Here is a 19,723-nt window from a genome sequence, read left to right as displayed (position 1 = left end):
CCGCCGCATCCGAGAGATCTCAGTCCATACCCGCCGCCGGATACGTAGCAATCGAAGCATAGCTACCCGTCAAAAACACCGCCGTCTCCGTAGGCGCACCCAGACTCGGCATCTCAACAGATATCTCTCGCGCGTCGACCCACACATCACTCGTGGCGACAACGTTGGTCACCACATTGCCAGTACCACTTGCAGCCGCTCCTCCACCTCCGGCTCCAGTGGGTGTAGCAGCCAAAGGACTCAACGGGTTAGCTGTCTGGCTCATGCGGCCCTTAATCGTAGTGGTCCTCGTAGCGACTGGTCCTGGGAAGCAATGGATGCCGTGTTGGCCGTTCTTGCCGTTTCCGCCGCATACGCATGGAAGGCGTTTTTCGTGCATCTTGAGCCATGCTTTGAAGGCTTTCATGGCTTCGTTGTCGGGTTTCTTCTTGTCTTGGCTGTCGGGGGAGGTGCCGTTGTTTGGAGCGCCGTTGTCACCGGGAGGTGTGCCGTCGTTTTGGGTCTTGTCGTTGCCTGGGGTCGTGCCGTCGGTCGAGGTCTTGTCGTTGCCTGGAGTTGTGCCGTTGCCTTTGGGGTTTTCCTGGATGAAGTCCTCATACTCGTCGTCGTCTGGACCGACTTCTTCTCGGTCCCATTCTGCGTCTTCCTTAGCCTTGGCCTCTTCGCTGTCGTCATCGTCATCGCGGAAGTCGCAAAGGTCGTGCGCGGATTGTTCAATGCACTTGTCATCGCCAGGATAGCAACCGTATTCGCCATTGCGGACTGAGGAGTCGACGGTGTAGTTGAAGTGTGACTCCCGGATTTCATAGACGACGTCCACGATGCAGTACGGCCCGTTGCATGCGCCTTGCGACGTGATATTCTTGGGCGTGTTCTTCGGGTACCGCGTCTCCTCGCGCAGGAGTTGCGTGGTGACTTGCATGATGGGCTCTCGAGTGGGTGTTGGCGCCTGCGTTGGGTCGCAACCCGGTGGCACGGATGATGAGCTTGTCGAGTTGGGATTGGTAAGCTGTGGTGGCCCCAGGTCATGTTCTTTGTGATGGTTCGGGTCGCAGTCGTGAAGCCATGCCTTCTTCATATGCTTCGCTGGCTCTTCCTCGTCGTCAAGTTGTAACAGTGCCTTCCAACTTACATCCATCCTGTCACAGTCGTGGCACTTCTTTCCAAAGCTGTCGAAGTTGTACAAGCCGCTGTCTTTGATAAACTTCTTGGTTGCTGCCATGGTCCAGTTCGTGGGCGCTTCCCACGAGGCTGCGTAGATGGGGTTGATGGGATCGCATAGGCAAGGCGCATTGTTGTGGTCCGTGCTCTTCGTGCTGGAGATAGCTTCACCCATCCAGCTGCGACATACCGCAATGTCAAAGGCGTTGGGGGCGTTGCCATAGTCGTCCAGACGCTTTCTAGCGCCCGGGGGTAAAGTGGAGTCCGAGCCCGATGAGTGCGTGACGTTGGTGTCCGGACGTCCCTTGCCGTCCAGATTCACCGGCTCCAGGGCCGGCGTATCCTGCAGCCGATCGTTGTTGTTTGCTGGGCAGGTGCCTGAAGCTGTGGAATTCCGTTCACGTTCCTCTTTCTCGCGTTCAGGCCAATATACCTCTTCTCGCCAAAGAGCAGCTCGGACCACGTCACTAGCGAAGAGGCCGTGGAAACCCTCGTCACTGGTGAGGTACTCCCATCCGGGTGGACTACGATTCTTCTTGTCTTTGTAATTTGTCATTGCGTACACCCAGTACGATATGTCTGGACGTTCCGGAAGACAGATCTTGTTCTCGGCTGGTCCACGATTGTCTCGGTCGCAGTCGCCGCCTTCTTTAGTCCAGGTCTCGACGACGTAGACGCCTTCCGTTTTCCACAAGGCGCTCATGATAGTCGCATAAGTCCTCATGCCGACCACGAAGTCGACATAAGCTCGAAAGTCGACATTGGCGCCGTAAAAGAAGTCCTTGTCATAGAGGTCGACAATGTTGTGGCCATCGCGACTTCTGCCGCCCAACGCAAGGACTGGCATTCCGGCTCTGGCTTCGTCGATATCATTGGTATCGAGTTCGGCTAGCTCTGCACGTACCGCTTCCAGAGTCTTGTCAAATCCTTTCCTGCTTTCTGTTAGGACCTCTGCTGTCGAATGTACAGTACGCGCAACTTACAAATCCTTCTTGTGGTCAATCTTCTTGACTACCTCTTTGGTCAACCCTTGCACCCCGAGGTAACCTCCGCTAGTGATGGTCCACAGCTCTACTCGATGTTAGATCACTCTTTCATGTCGAAGGCCAGAACTTACTCTGCATGTTCTCGATCGACTTATCCCGGAGGAAACCTGACGGATCCGGGGGTGGACCGCCGTTCTCCCCCTCCGGAACTCTCCTGGAATGCAGCTTCTTGGCTAGTGAGCTACCTGGAATCTTGCTCTTGCTCGCCCATGACAGAGTTCGCTGCCACTTCGTACCCAACTTCTTGAACATAGAAATTTCGTTGATGTATTTGTTGATGATCTCCGGTCTGAAGTTGAAGATGTTGGCGGCTGTGGTGAATAGTTGAAAGACTGCCGTGATGATTCCGAACGCCAACTCCATAGCAGCTAGTGCCTTCTTCTTCTTCTCATCCTTCTTGATAGCCGCTTCTTGTTGTTCGTCCGCATACGTGAACCTCCGGGTGAGTTGATCGATGTCTTCGAGAATATGCCGCCAATGGTCCTGGAGAGCTTCGCTGGTAATGTGGAACGAGTGGTCGAGACCGGATACGAATTCGAAGAACAACATGGCTGCGCGCTTTTCTCCAGGCTGGAGCTTTTCTCCAATGTCTTTACAGCTTGGAGCCTAGTTATGGTGTTAATAATAGCAGAATTCGAAGTTGGAATGAAATACTCACTCTGCACATTCCCAAGCCATCACAGAGCATACTACTGGGTGGTACGTTGGGAGCGTATCGCTTCGCCATGTAGGCAGGAAAGGTGAGTTCGTCGCTTGGAGTTTTCCATGGGTTCATCTTGAGTTGTTCGTAATGCCTGAGATTCTCCCTCAAGAATGCTGTGTCTTCGGCTCGGTTGTTGAACCATAGTTTATAGTTGATCCTGGGAAGGTCTGGGCAGTCGTTGTCCCAATCGTAGTCGCCAGTAACCCCGGTGTCATCACAATAAGGACTCGCCTTACAGTCATTTTCGGCATAGCTCCAGACTGACAGGGTTCCGTTTCCTGAAGTCGTATTTGACCACGCAACGCTTGCAGAGCCCTTGACAACATCGAAGACATGGAAGGTGGTGAGTAACCACGCGGAAAATCGCATGGTGACGATTTGTTAATTGGACAGCAAGCGTAGCATGAGCACTGTGGGTGGTCGGAATGGTTTCTGGTGATTTTTGGCAAAGTAAAATTGATGGGGCTTCTTTTCGTCGTGTTGGAGGATACGATTAAAGACATCTGCTCAGTATCGTTGAATATCAACGCCATGCGAGATCGTTTGGACCACGGTATCTCAACACTCCAAACAACGATCATCACGAAGATCAATAACCAATGGTCCACCATCCCCGCACCTCGTTCAAGTGTCTGTTGTTCTCGGCCCTCTCACAGACTTGTTTGGCAACGGCAACAATGCTCAATGCCTCAACAGCTAATGGACCCTTTTCGATCTAGCCGTCACTCTGAACAGCGTAGCGTGTATCAAGATACCTGGTGAAAGTTTAAACAGTTGCCTTACCAAGAGACGACGAGTATGCCCCGTAGCTTGAGATTGCTGCAATGCATCATCGCATCCCCATGCTCTCCGTCCGGTGGTCATTGCAGGTCCATTGCGAACCGTGCAAACTTATAAACCAACCATCTGCGCACGATCTAGGACATTTCTTATCATGAGGGAACAGTGACATAGAAACTCTGCCCCTCGGACTTCAAATGCATCATCGTGTACGTAGCCTTACAAGTTCAAATCCGCACAGTGACAGCATCGAAATCGTCAACCGCGCGACCTGCGCCTTCATTGGCGATATGGTATGTAGCTACTTGAGACTGCTCCAAGGTCATCTTCTGGCAACTTGACCGGCCTGAAGAAAGGCCGCATCTTCAATATTGTCAACGATGTAGGGTGAAGTTCTGGAACAACTTGCATAGATAGTTTGGTTGATTCTAAGAATACAGTGGCTGCGATATCCTCTCCGTTCATTTGACTGAGGTGGACCCCCAAGTTTTCGTGATTACACTGATTCTCGTCTTCCAGAGTCTACCCCCTCATCCGAAGCAGTTCCGTTGAGGTCGTGCCATGATCTAAGTGCGACAGAAGAGAGCCCTGAATTGTCTCCGGAGTCCAAGAAAACACTTCCGTCCGTGGTTTATTACCGCTGCAACTTTCGGAGTCAGCGAGGTCTGGCTAATGACCAAGATCGCTGGGCCTTGTGCTTGACCTCAGTGGCTGACAGGCGCGCTCAAGGCGATCATTATTAGTGGGTCTGACTGCGCAGGTCAAATGAACCCTTACACAAATGACCAGTACATGTCAATCGGGTCCAAATTCGTCTTTGAAGGGTCTCGGAATCCGAGGATTGCGTGTGGGCACCAACCGCTATATAAGACAAACCTGGCTGGGCGATGAGTGATTTCCACAACACACAGTTCTGATTCGATCATCTACCTACTCCACCATCTCAACCTTTCCCATCCCTGAACACTTTCCTCTGTCTTCACATCTCAGCACCATCCAACATATTCATCATCGGCAGTCAGGTCTCGGCACTATCACTCGCCCGTGCGTTACGATGATTCTGTCCGCGTATTTGACGGTGGCCTTTGGTAGCCTTGTGGCTACCGCTGCCCTGATTCCCCGTGTCCCCTCCGTCTCACCCGAGGTATGTATTGAATGCCTACTACTCTGTGTTCTTCATCTAACTTTACTGCTTCAGCGACCTGTCGTCGTTACGTCTGACTTGCCTATCCCTGTCGCCCCTTCCGCTCCTGAGAAGACCGTCCGTCAAGATAGTCAAGCTGCCGAGAACAGTGCCATGGATGCCATGTACGACGATGCCATGTACGCCAATACCGATTTCAAGGCCACTGAAAAGGACCGCCACCCTTCCCAGAAGTACAGCGAGTTCATCCTCAATGAGGACTTGAAGGGTTGCATCAGCCGGTACGGCTCTGACCCTGCCAAAATCTCTGGCCAGTCCTCCATTAGCGGAACTGTCATTACCAACGTCCGATATTTCCAATGCAACCAAGCACTCATTAAATGCAACAACGACGCTTTGGAGACCCAGGTACAATTCCTTCCGGGATGGCCAGCACACCTCAACGATCCCTCGCCTGTTATGAGGACCACCACCATCGAACGTGGCATGATCAAGTGTAACCGACTAGCTTCCAACAACCAAGATCCAGTCTGGCCTGACTCCAACATGAACAAAGAGTCTTTTGAGCTTCGCGGTACAGTGGGAATGTGCAACGTGCCGCTTATTAACTGCCTTGAGACTGTCCAGGATAAGTGGGAAGATTTGAGAATCAGCTGGGATAAGGCTTATCCTTACTGATCCACGGGTTTATCCGTTCGGTAACATCGTTTGTAACATCTTCGTTGGGGGGGCTCTCTTGGTGTGATAAGAGAGCAGCGACGAGACTGTTTGGTCCATCTCCCGTTTATTCTGTACTTGATCCGGTCTCCACATCTTCGGATTTCGCTTCACTTCCATTCATTGAATAGTTCTTGTTATTTGTAGTCAATATAACCCACGCTCGTTAAAAACCTGCTTTGTCTTGCCTGCTTGATCCACTTCGCATACCTTGTGGTAGCACCTCGTTCAAGGAAAACCTGGACACCCTGGAGCCTACGTCAACGTTGGGTCAACCAATTTGCACAGTTTTGTCTTGATGTAGTCTGCAAACCTGTTCAGGCTTTTCTTGCAAGTGATGGGCAGGCCGTTTCACATTTGCTTTAGCAGATTCGTTTCGCGAATCTGGTATGCATCACGAAGCTCTTGTTATCTGTAGTCAATATACCCTACGCTCATTAAAAACCAGCTTTGCCTTGCATACTTGACCCACTTCGCGTACCTTGTGGTTGCACCTCATTCGAGAAAAACCTCAACACCCGGGAGCCTACGTCAACGCTAGGTCGCTAGCTTTGTCTGTTTTCATCTTGATGTAGGCTGCACGAGGGCGGATTTTCGACCTCACCCTCAAAGTTACGTTGACATCAAGTATCCAATCGTCAACCCAAAGTACTGGTTCAGCTTTTTGATCTAATACGGATACGCCAACTACACTGCACAGGTCGAAGTACCCGCCTTAACAAAGATCAATTACCATAACTTCATGTTACCTAAAGACCATGTCAAGGAGGAACAAGAGTACCAGTATCGGCACATCGACACATCGACACAGGCGAATGTGGAAGCAATGTCGACGTAGTTCGCAATGTTTTCTCTCCTGACGCATGTTGGGTCGATCTCTAGGCTCTGGTATCTGATCCGCCGTCTCCACCACAGGTTCTAAGTCATGACCCGCGGCCCGCTGATTGTGACGTAACTGTTGCACCTCAACGAGCAACGGTTGAACTCCACCCCTCTTTCGACCGCCAGCATCATGCCGCGACATGGAGGCTTGCGGTCGTGTTGCGACATAGTTTGGCGTCCCGACCAAATCCACGTATGAACAATCCGAACAGGCCTAGAGCCTACATCGACATTGTATCACCTACTTTACATGTTTAAATGCTGTTGTAGGCCCTAGACCTGTCCAGTGATTGTCTTGTACGAGGTGCGATTTTGCTTTTGCAGATCCGTCCTGCCAATCTTGGTTCAGGGGCGCCGTTTGCTTTTGCGGTCGCATCCACTCTTCCCCTGTTGAACAACAATGCAGCCCGCAAACTGACAAAAGACCCACGAAGCTAGAAGCCTCTGAAACCGTACCTGCATTCCAAGCTGGCTATGCATGCTATCCGCCGCGGGAAAGGCTTGCTTGCCTCAAGTGGGCCCCCTGAGAAGATCATGGCGATCACCCGCATTGAGGTGTCGCATCCAGAACACCTTCATCTTGGAAGTAGAGGCTCTGCTGTTGCGCAGGGCTGACTAGGGGATGTGAGGGTCGCGCGGGGTCGCAAAGAGATGTGCGGTTATGACGATGTGTTGAGCTGCGATGTCGGGCCGTCGACTGACCTTGGGCTGCTGTCAAATTCTCATGACAATAGCATGATGCAGATGCGGATCGCGACGTCTTTGTACTTGCAGTCGAGGGCCTCCTGCAACGAATGCATAACTGGGTTTGTTGTGACGGGACAAGCAAGTGGCGAGGCGAAGACATGCCATTCAGACGATGCGTATTTCTGAGCACATCAGCGATGCCATCACGCTAGAGCTGAGGCCGACTTGCTTTTCTGTCCTCTTCTCATCGCCAACATCCTCCACCAGCTTTTCTAAGTGCCTGAGACGTCACTCCGCGTCATGCTCCATCATCTGCATCATGTTCACTTTCGAAAGAAACTCTCACAGCCCTTTGACATGTTGCCTGATGTGTCTCGGCAGAACTCAATGATCTCGCAGCGCTGGTCGGCTCCCCAGCGTAATCACCGACCTCTCTGATCGCTGACTCTGCATAACCTTGCACACAACACGAGAGTCGCTGCAGTGCGCGCATGCAGCATAATGAAGCTACCCACCTCTGACAGCTCAGGGTCTACCCGGTTCATATTAATAGACGCCATCGGACGCGCACGAGAAGCTCTGTGGCGTAAAGCCAAGTTGTGGAACATCGGTGGTTTTGAAGCTGGCGCGCCGATGCTTTTGATGGCTGTGGATGGTGTGCGAGAAGCATGTCGTATTCGCCAGAGGTAATCGCCGTCTGACTGCACCGTTGCGCCTCATGGTCGTGCTGCGGATGCGACTGCGGAATATTTCTTGGTCTGTTAGATGTGTTCCTGAGATGTGCTTCTTGTTTGGACTGTTCATGCGACGTTCATGCAAAGAATCGACGTCTGTCTATGACTATATTACTCTTCACCCCTATAGCTCATGTCCGTATATCTCTGCATATTGTTACCGTCTCGTTTCTTTGGACCTCTCGTACGTTCGGCTGCAAGCAACAAATCGGGCTTCAGCGCACGCACCCAATATATCCGGATTGATACCTAAGGCTTACTCTCGAGACTGGGAACATCATGGCGGCGCCTCCTCCGTCTATATCGAAGTACCGAGGGGCACGCCCCGCCGCGCTCTCCATCATTGGATCTATATCATCACGCCCATCTACACAAGCTACACAATCTACACACGAGCTCAGATGGCACGCTCGCACCAACTCGGAAGAGCGCAGCTTGATCTCTGATATCCTCCAAGATCTGGCTGACAACTGCGAGACTGCGTTCGATCGAGCGACCGACCAAGCACGGTTAGGCACAGCCTCATATATCTCTTACAACGCACAAGGACAAGACCTCGCCACAGATCTCGCCCAGTCACAACCATACTCGCAGAGGCGGGATTGCGCTACCTCCTACACCACCAACAACCTACGAGAAGATCTACAAGAAATCCGACCTTACCTGCGGGCAAGCACTCTAATGGCACTAGAAGGGATATTGCGGCTGAATGAAGCCAACGAGGCTAATGCAGCCAACCCAGCTTTCCGCCGGAACACAATAAGACGGGTTTCAACATCCGAGGATGGCGATCACGTACCAGTCATAATGGACCCATATGACGATACAAATTACTCCAGTCCTACGAGCTTCAAGTTTGACGACGAGAGCATCATGGACGGACCTCTCAGCCCTGCAATGGGCAAATACCCAGACCGAAACTACCGTAGGAGTAATCTCCGGGATGCGCATTCGATGAGCGACGAACCCTTTGATGAGCCACCGACCGTTTACGACATCGAACGACAAAGAGGAGCGCCCAAGGTGCCCTCTCCATATCCATCCACTGCGAAGACCGCGATCATAATGCTCTCGTTGTACATCTCGATCTTCCTTGTCGCTCTTGACCGAACCATCATTGGTCCAGCAATCCCCGCCATCACGAACGAGTTCAGCAGTATTGGCGACATCGGGTGGTACGGTAGCGCATACATGCTTACGGCAGCCGGCTTCATCCTGTTGTACGGTCGCATATACACTTTCTTTCCAACCAAACCAGTCTTCCTATCCGGCATCTTTTTATTCGAACTCGGAAGTATCATCTGCGGCGCTGCGCGGAACAGCAATATGCTCATCGTTGGGCGCGCGGTCGCGGGCCTGGGTAGTAGCGGCATCTTCACCGGCGCGATCCTGATTATGTTCAACACTGTGCCGCTGGCTAAGCGACCCATGCTGCAGGGTCTCTTCGGCGCATGCTTTGGCGTCGCAAGTGTGGCCGGTCCCTTGCTAGGCGGTGCGTTCACTAGCAGCAGCGCAACTTGGAGGTCAGTAGCAGCGTCAACAAAACGCATATGAAACGGATACTAACATCACCCAGATGGTGCTTCTACATCAACCTTCCACTCGGTGGTTTCACTCTCCTTGTAGTGTGCTTGTTGCTGAAGTTGGATGAAAAGAAGCCGCAACTTAAGACGTGGGGAGAGACGATACGACAACTTGATCCCTTGGGCACCGCATTGTTCCTTCCATCGATCACCTGTCTCTTGCTGGCGCTAGAGTGGGGCGCCGCCGACTACCCATGGACCTCACCGCGGATGGTTATACTTCTTGTCGCTTTCGCAATGCTACTGATAGCGTTCGTGTTGTGGCAATACGTCACCAGGCATACCACTGCGACCCTACCAGCACGCATCATCTTCCAGCGTAGCGTTACGTTCGGTAGTGCATCCCAGTTCTGCGTAGGCGCGACTATGCTCACAGTCTCTATCTACGTCCCTCTCTGGTTCCAGGCCATCAAAGGTGCATCTGCTATGCAATCCGGCATCAACACCATTCCGCTCGTTCTTTCGGTTGTCTTCGGCTCGATCTTGTCTGGAGCTCTAGTACAGCGCATCGGATACTACACTCCGTTCATGATCCTTGGCTCAGGCATGATGGCTATTGGAGCTGGTCTCATTACCACTTGGGAGATGACTACCGATAACGCCATGTGGATTGGAACTCAGATTGTTGTCGGCTTTGGGGTTGGCTGTACTATGCAACATCCTAACATAGCCGTGCAAACCATACTGCCCAAGGAGGACGTTCCAACTGGTACGGCAGTGCTGTCGCTGTTCCAGACACTCGGCGGCGCAGTCTTCACCGCTGTCGGTCAGAACTTGTACATTCACAAGTTTTCGTCTGGACTGGAGCAAATCGGAGGCTTAGACCCTCAAAAGATCCTGGACGCAGGAGCCACGAACCTGACGACTGGTGTCACTCCAGCTATCAAGGCCCTGATACTCGCAGCTTACAACGACTCGCTCACACATGGAACGTTCTTTGCGGCACTTGTCGTAGCTTGCCTTGCGATACCAGCTGCTGTAGGCATGGAGTGGCGAAGCGTCAAAGCAAAGCCAGACACGTCCGTGCAGCGACTCGATGAGAAGCGGGATCAAAAGCCACAACAGCCCCGTGGTATCCTGAAAGCTCCAGGCAATGGTGCGGGCCGGCAAGAAGCGAACCAGCCAGCGGTGGCGGAGCCCGCGCCAGCTCTGAAGAAGATGTTCCGTCAAAGCGGTCAGTTTGCGTCGTATTTGACAGCCACCATTAACCCCGACCTCCGTGATCAACTGGGCCCGGGGAAGCAAGTTCGCAGGTGACGAAGCTGGCTCTTCTTTCCCGGAATTAGATCTATGGATGAATGCGAGGTCCTTTAGCGTGTAATGATGATAGGGCGGATACCATATCGCATCGTATCTCTGCCATTAATGCATAATGTATTAGCCATTAGCTCTACCTTCCCTTCGTTATTTGCTTGAAGTTTGTCGTCTTTGGCGCTGTTTCCAAGCGTCCCACGTGTTATGAGTTGTGAGGGGCAAAAATGCGCAAGCTTACAACACGTTCCTTGATTTTCGCAAGGAAGCAGACTTCGGGGCCATTCCGATTCGCAGCTCACCCAACAGGTAATGCGTAAGCGAAGCCACCAAGCCATGTCGCTGATCATCCCACGTCCAGGACGAGCAATCAAGCAAAGCCGAGATCTAGCGAAGCTTTATTAACCATATACATGCTTGAGCCCCACTTTTGCGATATCATTTCTGCTTGATTGAGATGATAGACGGTTGGGGTCGGTGTTGCTATCAGGCTCCAACGTGCATCTGCTCCGCCAACACGGGCGCGGATATCGCCGTGAAGCCGCCCTTCTCGCGGTGAAACCACACTTCGGTGGTTTTGGGGTCGGATAGGTGCGTCATCCGGGCCAGCTCCGAGATTGCGTGTACACGATTGGTTGTTCGTAAACCTAAAGCTTGCTGACAACCACCACCAGGTCGTACTCAGGCAGGCAGTCTGCTGTGCAATCTGTAAGAACCAGCAACAAGACTAGCGACGCGCATTATATGCCAATGGCGGTGCCAGACGTTTCATCCCGCCGCGAATGGTTTGTCAGCCCACGTATTCCTCTCACAGCTGGCGCGAAGGTGGCCGTACTACACGTCAGATGCTCCAACGCAATTAGTGATCCGATCTCACAAAGGACCGAATGTAATGTCGATACCGGATCGCACTTCCCACGGTTCCCCACAGCTGTCGGGCGTCGTAGCATGGCCATACCACGTAGCTGGGTCGGTCTCAAGTAATGCTCAGCGTTGGGCTGGCCATCGTATAGCAGTTACGAGCTTCCATACAGATGGTGAGCTGACGCTGATAAGCTCTTGCATGGTGAGAATGAGCCGCAGCTGTACAATGCGGCTCATGTCGGACCTGTTGTTTCGGAGATCATAGAGGAGAGACGAATATGATCGACGCCGCATTTAGAGAATGGTGCATATCTGCATGGCGACCTCCATGGTGTTTTGTATAAAAGCCAATGCACCAAGACACCAAGATGCCTTGAAACTCAGGCAATACTGGAAGATTGAACGTCGTTGCTGTTCATCCTTCTCTTGTGCATAACAAGTGCGACACCCAGCATCATGACTTCCCGAAACGTTCACATCGTGCTCAGCGTAGCATGGCAAGACGCTGGAGACACGACACGTGCCATTGCGATGGCTATCGCGTTGCGAGATATGTGCCCGTCCAACATCAATCTGCGAATCGACTTCCTGTCCTGTGGCGCGCGGTTCGAATATCAAATCACGGACGCTGGCTTCAACATTGTCCCCGCTCAACCACGCGTGAAGGGCATCTCCGTGGCGCATGACCTCGGATGGGACTGGCCCGAGTTCTTCGGTTCAGAAGAAATCGCAAAGTCATTCATCGACGGTCAACTCGCAGCATTCAAGGAACTGAAGCCCGACATTGTGTTCCATGGCATGTGGGCTCCAGCGTCTATTGCTGCGCGACTCCTGGGTATCCGAACGATCAACTTCCTCCCGGTTCCGTTGCATCCTGGAGCCTTTGCTCACGGCCTGATTCGCGATCTTCCAGATATGATGCCATTGTTCACACGGCTTCCACGACCGGTCCGACAGCGCATGGCATGGTGGGCCAGCGGCTTGATGGTGAACGCTCCTATCTTCCGACAGAAGCGCCTAGGAGCTGCAGCAGCAGCCTGCGGATGGCCAATCACGGGACCGATCTCCCTCTTCGACATGAACATGGCCGATCTCAACTTGGTCAACGACCACCCCGTATTCCATCAAGAATATCTGCACCGCCTCCCAAAGAACATAGTCCTCACAGGTCCTTTGTACGCGCGAAACGACTCGAAGCTGGACGAAGACATATCGGCACATCTAACAAAGGGTCCTGGTCCATCGATCCTAGTTACAATGGGCAGCTCTGGAACGGAAGAGTTCTTGTTCGAAGCGATCAAGGCTCTACGATTGAACCCTGACGACAACTGGAACGCAGTCGTGCTGGCTTCGAAATCCATCTGCGACATCGACAAGGCAATTGAGATCGCTGGCGGAGATGCGCGGCTTCTGGTGACTGATCGATTCATCCCAGCACCGGCGGCCAATGCGCTCGCCGACCTCATCGTCACGCATGGAGGTCAAGGGACTGTCCAATGCGCCTTGGCTGCAGGAAAGCCCATTGTTGGTGTCGCGCTACAGGTCGAGCAGCAGACGAATCTGGACAACGCCATGAATGCTGAAGCAGGTATTCGCGTGCAGAAACAGTTCTGGAAGGCCAAGAACATTCGCAGCACGGTGTTGACGGTGCTTAAGGATCCTTCATATGCAGCGAGCGCGCGGATGCTAGCGGAGACGTTGAATTCCATGGACGGAGCAAAAACGGCGGCAGAGGTGATGTGGAAGTTCATCGTCGAGGAACAGACAGAGAAGGTCAAAGTTCAGGTTTGACAAGCAAGCGTGTCATGGTGTCATGATGCTGGCGCGCTAGGTTCGACGGCTGAGAACGCGACGCGTTTTGGTTGGCCAGAGCGTTGATGCTGACGCCGGGCCGTCCGCGTAGAGACATTTTCCATATCCTAGTGTACTTTCAAGGTTCAAAAGTTCTCTTCATAGCAATGTAACCTGTAGGAGTGCAACGATGACGGTCAAGAACGCGTTGTATCTCGGGTGGAGGAGAGGAGACACGTGAAGTGTGCCGCGTGCGGTGGCGCTAGCGGCTTGGCACGCTCATAGCACTTCCCAAATAGGTATGCGGCCGCCCCTGGACGTTCTTCTCATCCTCTTTTCCACCACCATCTCGCGCGCCTATACCATCGAGACCTCATGCACATCCTCTCTATTTATGTGCGAAGATCCATATCTTGCGAGTGCTCTAACATTCGAGTTACGACCAATCCCTAAAAGGACCACGAGGATTCTTCGCGCTGTAACAAGGCCTCGTATCACAGAAACCTCCGCTGTTCCCTGGAGTCTCGCCATGCATACAAATTGGTAGTCATCGTATTTACATAAGCATCGGCCAACACTACTGATACACTGGTAAGCTTGGAGCATTCCTGTAATGGCGAAAGGTTTCTTTAGTGTTGTCTCGGCATTGTCGATGTAATCTACTGCTAACAAATAACTTAACGCCAGCAAAGGCTCGTCCATCAGCCAGCCGCTCCTTCGGTCTCCACCATTATTCAGAGAACCTCTTACTGGTCGTCGCATGCCCCCGCAAACGTCCGTTACGTTCCCCTTCACATATCTGCACAAGTCCGACACGCATGCTGATCTTTCTTTCCTCGCACTCCTTCGTCAACCATCGTCCCAAACCGCGTAGCGCTCTCTCGTTGGACTGATCTTTACATATGCAGACGTTGGAACTGAACTCATTCAACGTGAGATATCGCAGAGTAGTGCACACGAGTAGTTTCTCCAACCTGTACTTCTGCACTATTTTCGCCACGGAGTCTGCTGTTGGCCCATTGACTTTGTATTCGACTCGCGCCAACACACTTGTACAGATTCCGATAGTAAGGCGCTGGAGCGCTGGGAACTTGTCTAAATGACTGAGCATAGTCCTGATGTTGTGCACGCCTCCTAATGCCAACGACTTTACGCTGCCAAAAGCGTTGTTGGCTGAGAGAAAGGTAGTGAGTCGATGTATATTGCGATAGCCTTGGACCATAACATGAGATTTACCAAGGGCTACTGATGCAATATCGTTCCTGATCGCGGTAGATACCTGGAAAATGGATGATGGGCCGTAGTAGTAAGGTCTCGAGAGCTGGGATTTTACATTTGCATCTTTTCTGATAACATGAGTGAATATCATGTAGTGTCGTTGCGGCGCATAAGCAAGCACTGCTTCGTAGATAATGTCTCTGAACTCTCTGGGAAGTTTGCCAAGATCTCCAAACCCATTGGTGGGTGCTTCCGTGGGTGCATGAGCGGCTTTGTCGTCAGACGTGAGAGCAGTGTCGATGTTACTCATGCTCTTGATCGAGTCGGGGTTTAGGCCGGTGAGTGTCGATTCGGCGTTCCTTCAATCGAATCTAACTTGTAAGCACAGGAAATTATACACTTACATCAAGTGGGTAAGAGGTCAGTGCTGTTGGCTTCACTATACTTATCGCAATTAGTAGGTTTGATAAGGGAAACAGAAAGGATGGTTTGCTGCCTAAACACCACGCTCGGTGTAGAAAAGCTGACTGTGCACCACGAATTCACTCGACCAAGTATCCCTAACGGTCTAGCCCGAGTATTAGATCTTGGCTAACACGACTATGCAGGATAGAGACTTCGACGAAGATCCTTTCTCATCTCCATCGCCTGCCCAAAATCCGATGGAACAAGCTGCACCTACTCGATCTCGCCGAGCGCAATCCACTCCCGGTTATTCATTGCCTGCACCGCCTCCAGCGACCCCTAGCGACTCTTTTGAGGCGACCCATACTCTAGAAAGCAGCCCACTCTCTCATATGACTCCCCTACCGGCCTCTGGTCTGTGGCAATGGACAGCCCAAATGGAAGGTCGACCCACGTTTCTACCAATGTTACCGTTCACGACTCGAGGATTTCGCAACCCCGATGCGGTTCCGGCTTTCCATCGCTTTGAGACAACCATCTCAGCAAATCTCTCCTTCGGCATTCGATTCATGTGCGACGACTACGAACATTCAGGGATAAACTTCGGTTTAGCTGCGCTGCAGATCCTACTCACACAGCTCACTGGTACCGACGACTTTGTGATCGGCCTGGGTCGAGCTCTGAAGGGCAAGGGCGATACTATGCCAGTGCGCTTCAAGGGCGACTCGCAAAACACCTCCAACCAACTCTTGGAGCAGACTAAGGCGACCATGGGCGTGTCTAGACGGTATCTTCATGTACCAGTCAACAACTTGTTATCCGAGTTGAACATCTCGAAGCAGACACTTCTTCATCAAGTCACCTTCGACTGGATTGCTCGTGGAAGTCCTACCTCTCCGACTACCGATATGTACTTCGAGCATGCTCAAGACCTCGTCTTAATTGTTCGCGAAGACCTCGACCGCAACCTAGTCGTGTTCGTTGGCCTAGACGAGAAGACGTATGACAAAGAACATGCTGAAGTGGTGGCGCAGATGTACATCCAAGCAATGATGCAAATGGTTGCTCAGAGCCAGACTACTAGTGTCATCGATATGGACCTTGTACCCCAAGAAGAGCGTGAGCAAGGTATGGCGCACGGCGCCGGACCTGAGCACCAAGTCTCCTTCAGCAGTGTCCTCGAAAAACTTCAAGAGATCGCAACAGCGACTCCCGATCATGTCGCTGTAAAGGACGAACAGAACCAAAAGATTACCTACGTCAATCTCGTACGTCGAGCGGTCGCCATGTCTTCCGATCTGAAGAAGCACGACGTTGGTCGTGGTACTCCCGTGTGCGTGCTCGGTCCACCAACCATCGATCTTCTTTGCAGTATCGTCGCAATATGGTGCGCTGGCGGAGTCTACGTTCCGATAGATCACCGCCTATCCGTTGATGACAATCTTCCTATCGCTAAGAACTCCGACACTATGTTTTGCATCGTCAGCACGCCAGATCTAGTTGACTACGCACTGAAACTCCAACTTGGTACCGTGTTCTTCTGCGGCGACATGGTCTTCACGGAAGGTTTCGACAACATCGAGGAGCCGCTGCCAGACGATCTTGCTGTGGGACTGCATCTTCCGTCGTCCGATGGTCTGCCAAAAGGCGTCGTTTTGACACACGAGAATTTGAAGGTGCTTGTGGCTTCCACTGCCTACTATTTCGAAGACGAAAAGCCGACCGTATTGCAGCACAGCAATTGGACGTCGGAGATGTCGCTCTTTCAGATCTTGTTCGCCCTAACGTCTGGAGGCACACTCTTCCTAGCCGCAGACTCATCTCCCGCCAATGTGACCAAAGTCATGGTGCACCAGAAGATCACCACTACTATTGCTACACCATCCGACTACTCACTTTGGTTCCAACATCCTCGTCACATGCTCAAGGATTGCAAATCTTGGAAATTCGCGTTGAGTGGCGGAGAAAACATCTCATCGAGCGTTGTTCGCAACTTCACTGAGCTTCAACTCAACAACCTGGAGTTTGCAAGCTTTTACGGAGCGACTGAGACGACAATCGCTTCCTCCATGAGCTTTGTCGACTACAAGGCGTACGCGGGCAACAAAGAAGGCCAGATTATCCCTGTGGGAACCGCGTTGCCGAACAACCACATCTGGGTAGGCGACCATCTGGGCAGACCACTTCCTATAGCTTGGACTGGTGATATCTGGGTCGCTGGTCCAGGTGTTGGGCCATGCTACTTTGGTTCTAAGGCCGACGACCATCGTTTCCAGACACATCCTGGAACTGGTGTGAAGTGTTTCCGGACCGGTGATTGGGGTTTCGTCAACGATACTGGGGTACTTTTCGTAACCTCGCGACGCTTGGATGAGTCAACCGCCCAAGTCGGCGGGTTTCACATTGAGCTGGGAGATGTCTCGCGGACAATTGTTGACCAGGCCAAAGGGAGAGTGGTGGAAGCGGCCGTGGTTCTCCACAGCAACGAAGAGCAGGAAGAACCGCAGATCCTGGCTGTTGTTGTCATGACCGGGACACTCAACGCTGCATCGCGCCGGTATTTGCTGAAGTTGCTTCGCGGTCTCAATCTCCCCGCTTACATGCGTCCGACCCGCGCCGTGATATGGCAGCAGCTGCCACGCACGTCTGGAGGAAAGATTGATCGTCGTGCCGTGATGGCAACTGCGATACCAGATACCGACATTATCCGGGTCATGTAACCGATGAGCTTCCTTGATGAGTGAGTCATCAGGGCGTTGGGGTTCTATGCAAGCGTTGAATATTCTGGGTGTGTGGAAAAAAGGTGTGATTCATAGAGGCATGTATCTAGAAACCTCAACACCTTTGTATCGTTAGCCAGAGAAGCAATGTGACGTGCGTTTCGAAAAACGAGGGGCTAAAGTGAGAAGAACATGCCCCTCCTCCCCCTCCAGAGCACCCATCACCCCTCCATCTCCGCCTCACACGACCCATTGCGGCTCGCGCCGCATATTGCATGCCGCAAAGAATGCATCCGTGACCAGAACACAGCCCGCCAGCTCATGACCTTCTGTATGCTTCCGGTGACTTCCAACACCAAGGCAGCGTATGAGCCCAACTCCCCCACATGCCCAGCCAATCAGAACCTGCCATCTTTCGCACCGGCGGCGTCACCGTACTTTGGGCCATGCAGATGCAAAACAACTAGCTAGCGCTGCGCGGGAGCCCAAAACAACGCGTCTTCTTAAATGTTAGGATCCCCGGATTTTTCTGTCGTTTAGTAATTTTCCTGCCTTTTGGTGATTGTGTGACGTTTGCCAGTTCTGAAGATGGCGGAATTAGTTGTTGCGGGCCCGCCTGCCCCACCTCCGATGACGTTTCGCGATCGGTTGTCGCAGTTTAGGATTCTGGAGGAGAAGAGGTGCGAGCTTATCGAGGTATGCTACTGGAGGCGTCCCGGGTGCCATGATGGTTTTGACGATAGGGTAGGAACTCCTAGACAAGCTCGAAAAGACAGAAGCACGCCTCGCACAATGTGAACTCGACCTCGGCTCCGAACAGAATGTCAGGCGGACACTGCAAGCGGAAATCGCAGATGTCACGCGGACGATGCAAGGGCAGCTGTCAGAGTCCAAGGCAAAAGAAGAGGCTCTAGTGCAGTCGCAGTCCAAACGGCCGTTCGTTATGGTGCTCATAGATGCCGATGCCGAAGGCTTCCTGGTATGTGTTGTAGTATACTTCTAGTCGTGCATCTTAGCTGACCGTCCCAGTTCCAAGACAAATACATAACACGAAAAGCTCAAGGCGGCGAAGCATTAGCAGACGAACTGAACATACGGATCAGGGAATACTTGCGGGAGCTGTACGAAGATGCCGACTCACTCGACATCATCGTCCGCATATATGCCAACTTGGAGGGCATGGCCAACTACCTTGTACGACTTGAGAAGGTTCGGAACTTGGGCCAGCTACGAGCCTTCTCGACTGGCTTCTGCGGCAGGATAACGAGCTTCGACTGGATCGACACTGGAGTCGGCAAGGAAGGCGGAGCAGGAAGAAAAGTGCGAGGCATGTATCTACGCATGCTCGAGGTGGAAGGCCGCGAAGTCGCTAACATGACACAGAAAACTTGTCGTTCTTCGCATCGAACACGCACCTACGGCATACGATAGTCGCATGCTCACCCGTCGACCTACCCGCTTCTCTCCTCACCTCCATACCACTCGAGAAGCTGACGCTGATCGAATCTCTCCCGCTACCTTCTTCGCTTACAACACTACCTCTGAAAACCGCCAAGTTCCCCTCTCTTTTCCCTCCTCCGCCACCCACCAAGAACGCAAAGCCCAGTCGAGAGCGCGGCCGAAACGAGCGAGGACTAAGCGAAACTGATGTGAGAAGAGGAGACAGGGACATGCGAAGAGGAGATGAGAGAGGCGGAGGACCACAACTGCAGCTCATGGAACAAGAGCATGAAGGGGGCGGCTCAACGTGGCTGGTCATACAACCCGAGAGGAGTAAGAGCCAGGCTGTCAGCGGACGGGACAGAGACAGAGACAGGAGGAGAGCTCCTAGCGAGGACGATACCAGCAGTTTGAGCATCAGCATCGGGCCAGACAATACTGTTAGCGTTGACAGTGGGAGGCGGCGGAGGTTGATGGGTTAGTCTTGGTTTGGCACACGAGATATGGGATCCTTGCCGTGAAGGGAAGCTGTCACGTCGCGTACTATTTGATGAGTTTGATAGCATGGCATAGCATAGCGTAGCGGCATATATTCGT

At 52.4% G+C, this 19,723-nt stretch overlaps 6 protein-coding genes across 6 annotated transcripts; 5 read left to right on the top strand and 1 right to left on the bottom strand.

Moving 5' to 3' along the window:
* Nucleotides 1-19: 19 nt before the first annotated feature.
* Nucleotides 20-3,279, bottom strand: J4E78_009701 (uncharacterized protein; the record flags this gene model as incomplete). The annotated part of the gene is made up of 4 exons (XM_049370289.1): nt 20-2,093; nt 2,145-2,232; nt 2,279-2,813; nt 2,866-3,279. The coding sequence occupies 4 exons, from the start codon at nt 3,277-3,279 to the stop codon at nt 20-22; spliced, it is 3,111 nt and encodes a 1,036-aa protein (XP_049218036.1).
* A 1,465-nt stretch (nt 3,280-4,744) lies between these two features.
* J4E78_009700 (uncharacterized protein) lies at nt 4,745-5,512 on the top strand (the record flags this gene model as incomplete). Its single annotated transcript, XM_049370288.1, has 2 exons — nt 4,745-4,834; nt 4,889-5,512. 2 exons carry the CDS (start codon nt 4,745-4,747, stop codon nt 5,510-5,512), a joined length of 714 nt encoding a protein of 237 aa, XP_049218035.1.
* A 2,621-nt stretch (nt 5,513-8,133) lies between these two features.
* Nucleotides 8,134-10,694, top strand: J4E78_009699 (uncharacterized protein; the record flags this gene model as incomplete). Its single annotated transcript, XM_049370287.1, has 2 exons — nt 8,134-9,377; nt 9,431-10,694. 2 exons carry the CDS (start codon nt 8,134-8,136, stop codon nt 10,692-10,694), a joined length of 2,508 nt encoding a protein of 835 aa, XP_049218034.1.
* A 1,314-nt stretch (nt 10,695-12,008) lies between these two features.
* Nucleotides 12,009-13,343, top strand: J4E78_009698 (uncharacterized protein; the record flags this gene model as incomplete). The annotated part of the gene is made up of 1 exon (XM_049370286.1): nt 12,009-13,343. The coding sequence occupies one exon, from the start codon at nt 12,009-12,011 to the stop codon at nt 13,341-13,343; it is 1,335 nt and encodes a 444-aa protein (XP_049218033.1).
* Nucleotides 13,344-15,358: 2,015 nt separating this feature from the next.
* Nucleotides 15,359-17,686, top strand: J4E78_009697 (uncharacterized protein; the record flags this gene model as incomplete). Its single annotated transcript, XM_049370285.1, has 1 exon — nt 15,359-17,686. The coding sequence occupies one exon, from the start codon at nt 15,359-15,361 to the stop codon at nt 17,684-17,686; it is 2,328 nt and encodes a 775-aa protein (XP_049218032.1).
* A 588-nt stretch (nt 17,687-18,274) lies between these two features.
* On the top strand, nt 18,275-19,608 carry J4E78_009696 (uncharacterized protein; the record flags this gene model as incomplete). The annotated part of the gene is made up of 4 exons (XM_049370284.1): nt 18,275-18,382; nt 18,435-18,665; nt 18,716-19,013; nt 19,070-19,608. 4 exons carry the CDS (start codon nt 18,275-18,277, stop codon nt 19,606-19,608), a joined length of 1,176 nt encoding a protein of 391 aa, XP_049218031.1.
* Between the last annotated feature and the right edge of the window lie 115 nt (nt 19,609-19,723).

This window comes from Alternaria triticimaculans, assembly GCF_023758025.1.
Source record: "Alternaria triticimaculans strain BMP 0046 chromosome Unknown scaffold_22, whole genome shotgun sequence".
Lineage (NCBI taxonomy): Eukaryota > Fungi > Ascomycota > Dothideomycetes > Pleosporales > Pleosporaceae > Alternaria > Alternaria triticimaculans.
The sequence above is the reverse complement of the archived record's forward strand: the minus strand, read 5'-3'. Positions and strand labels throughout refer to the sequence as shown.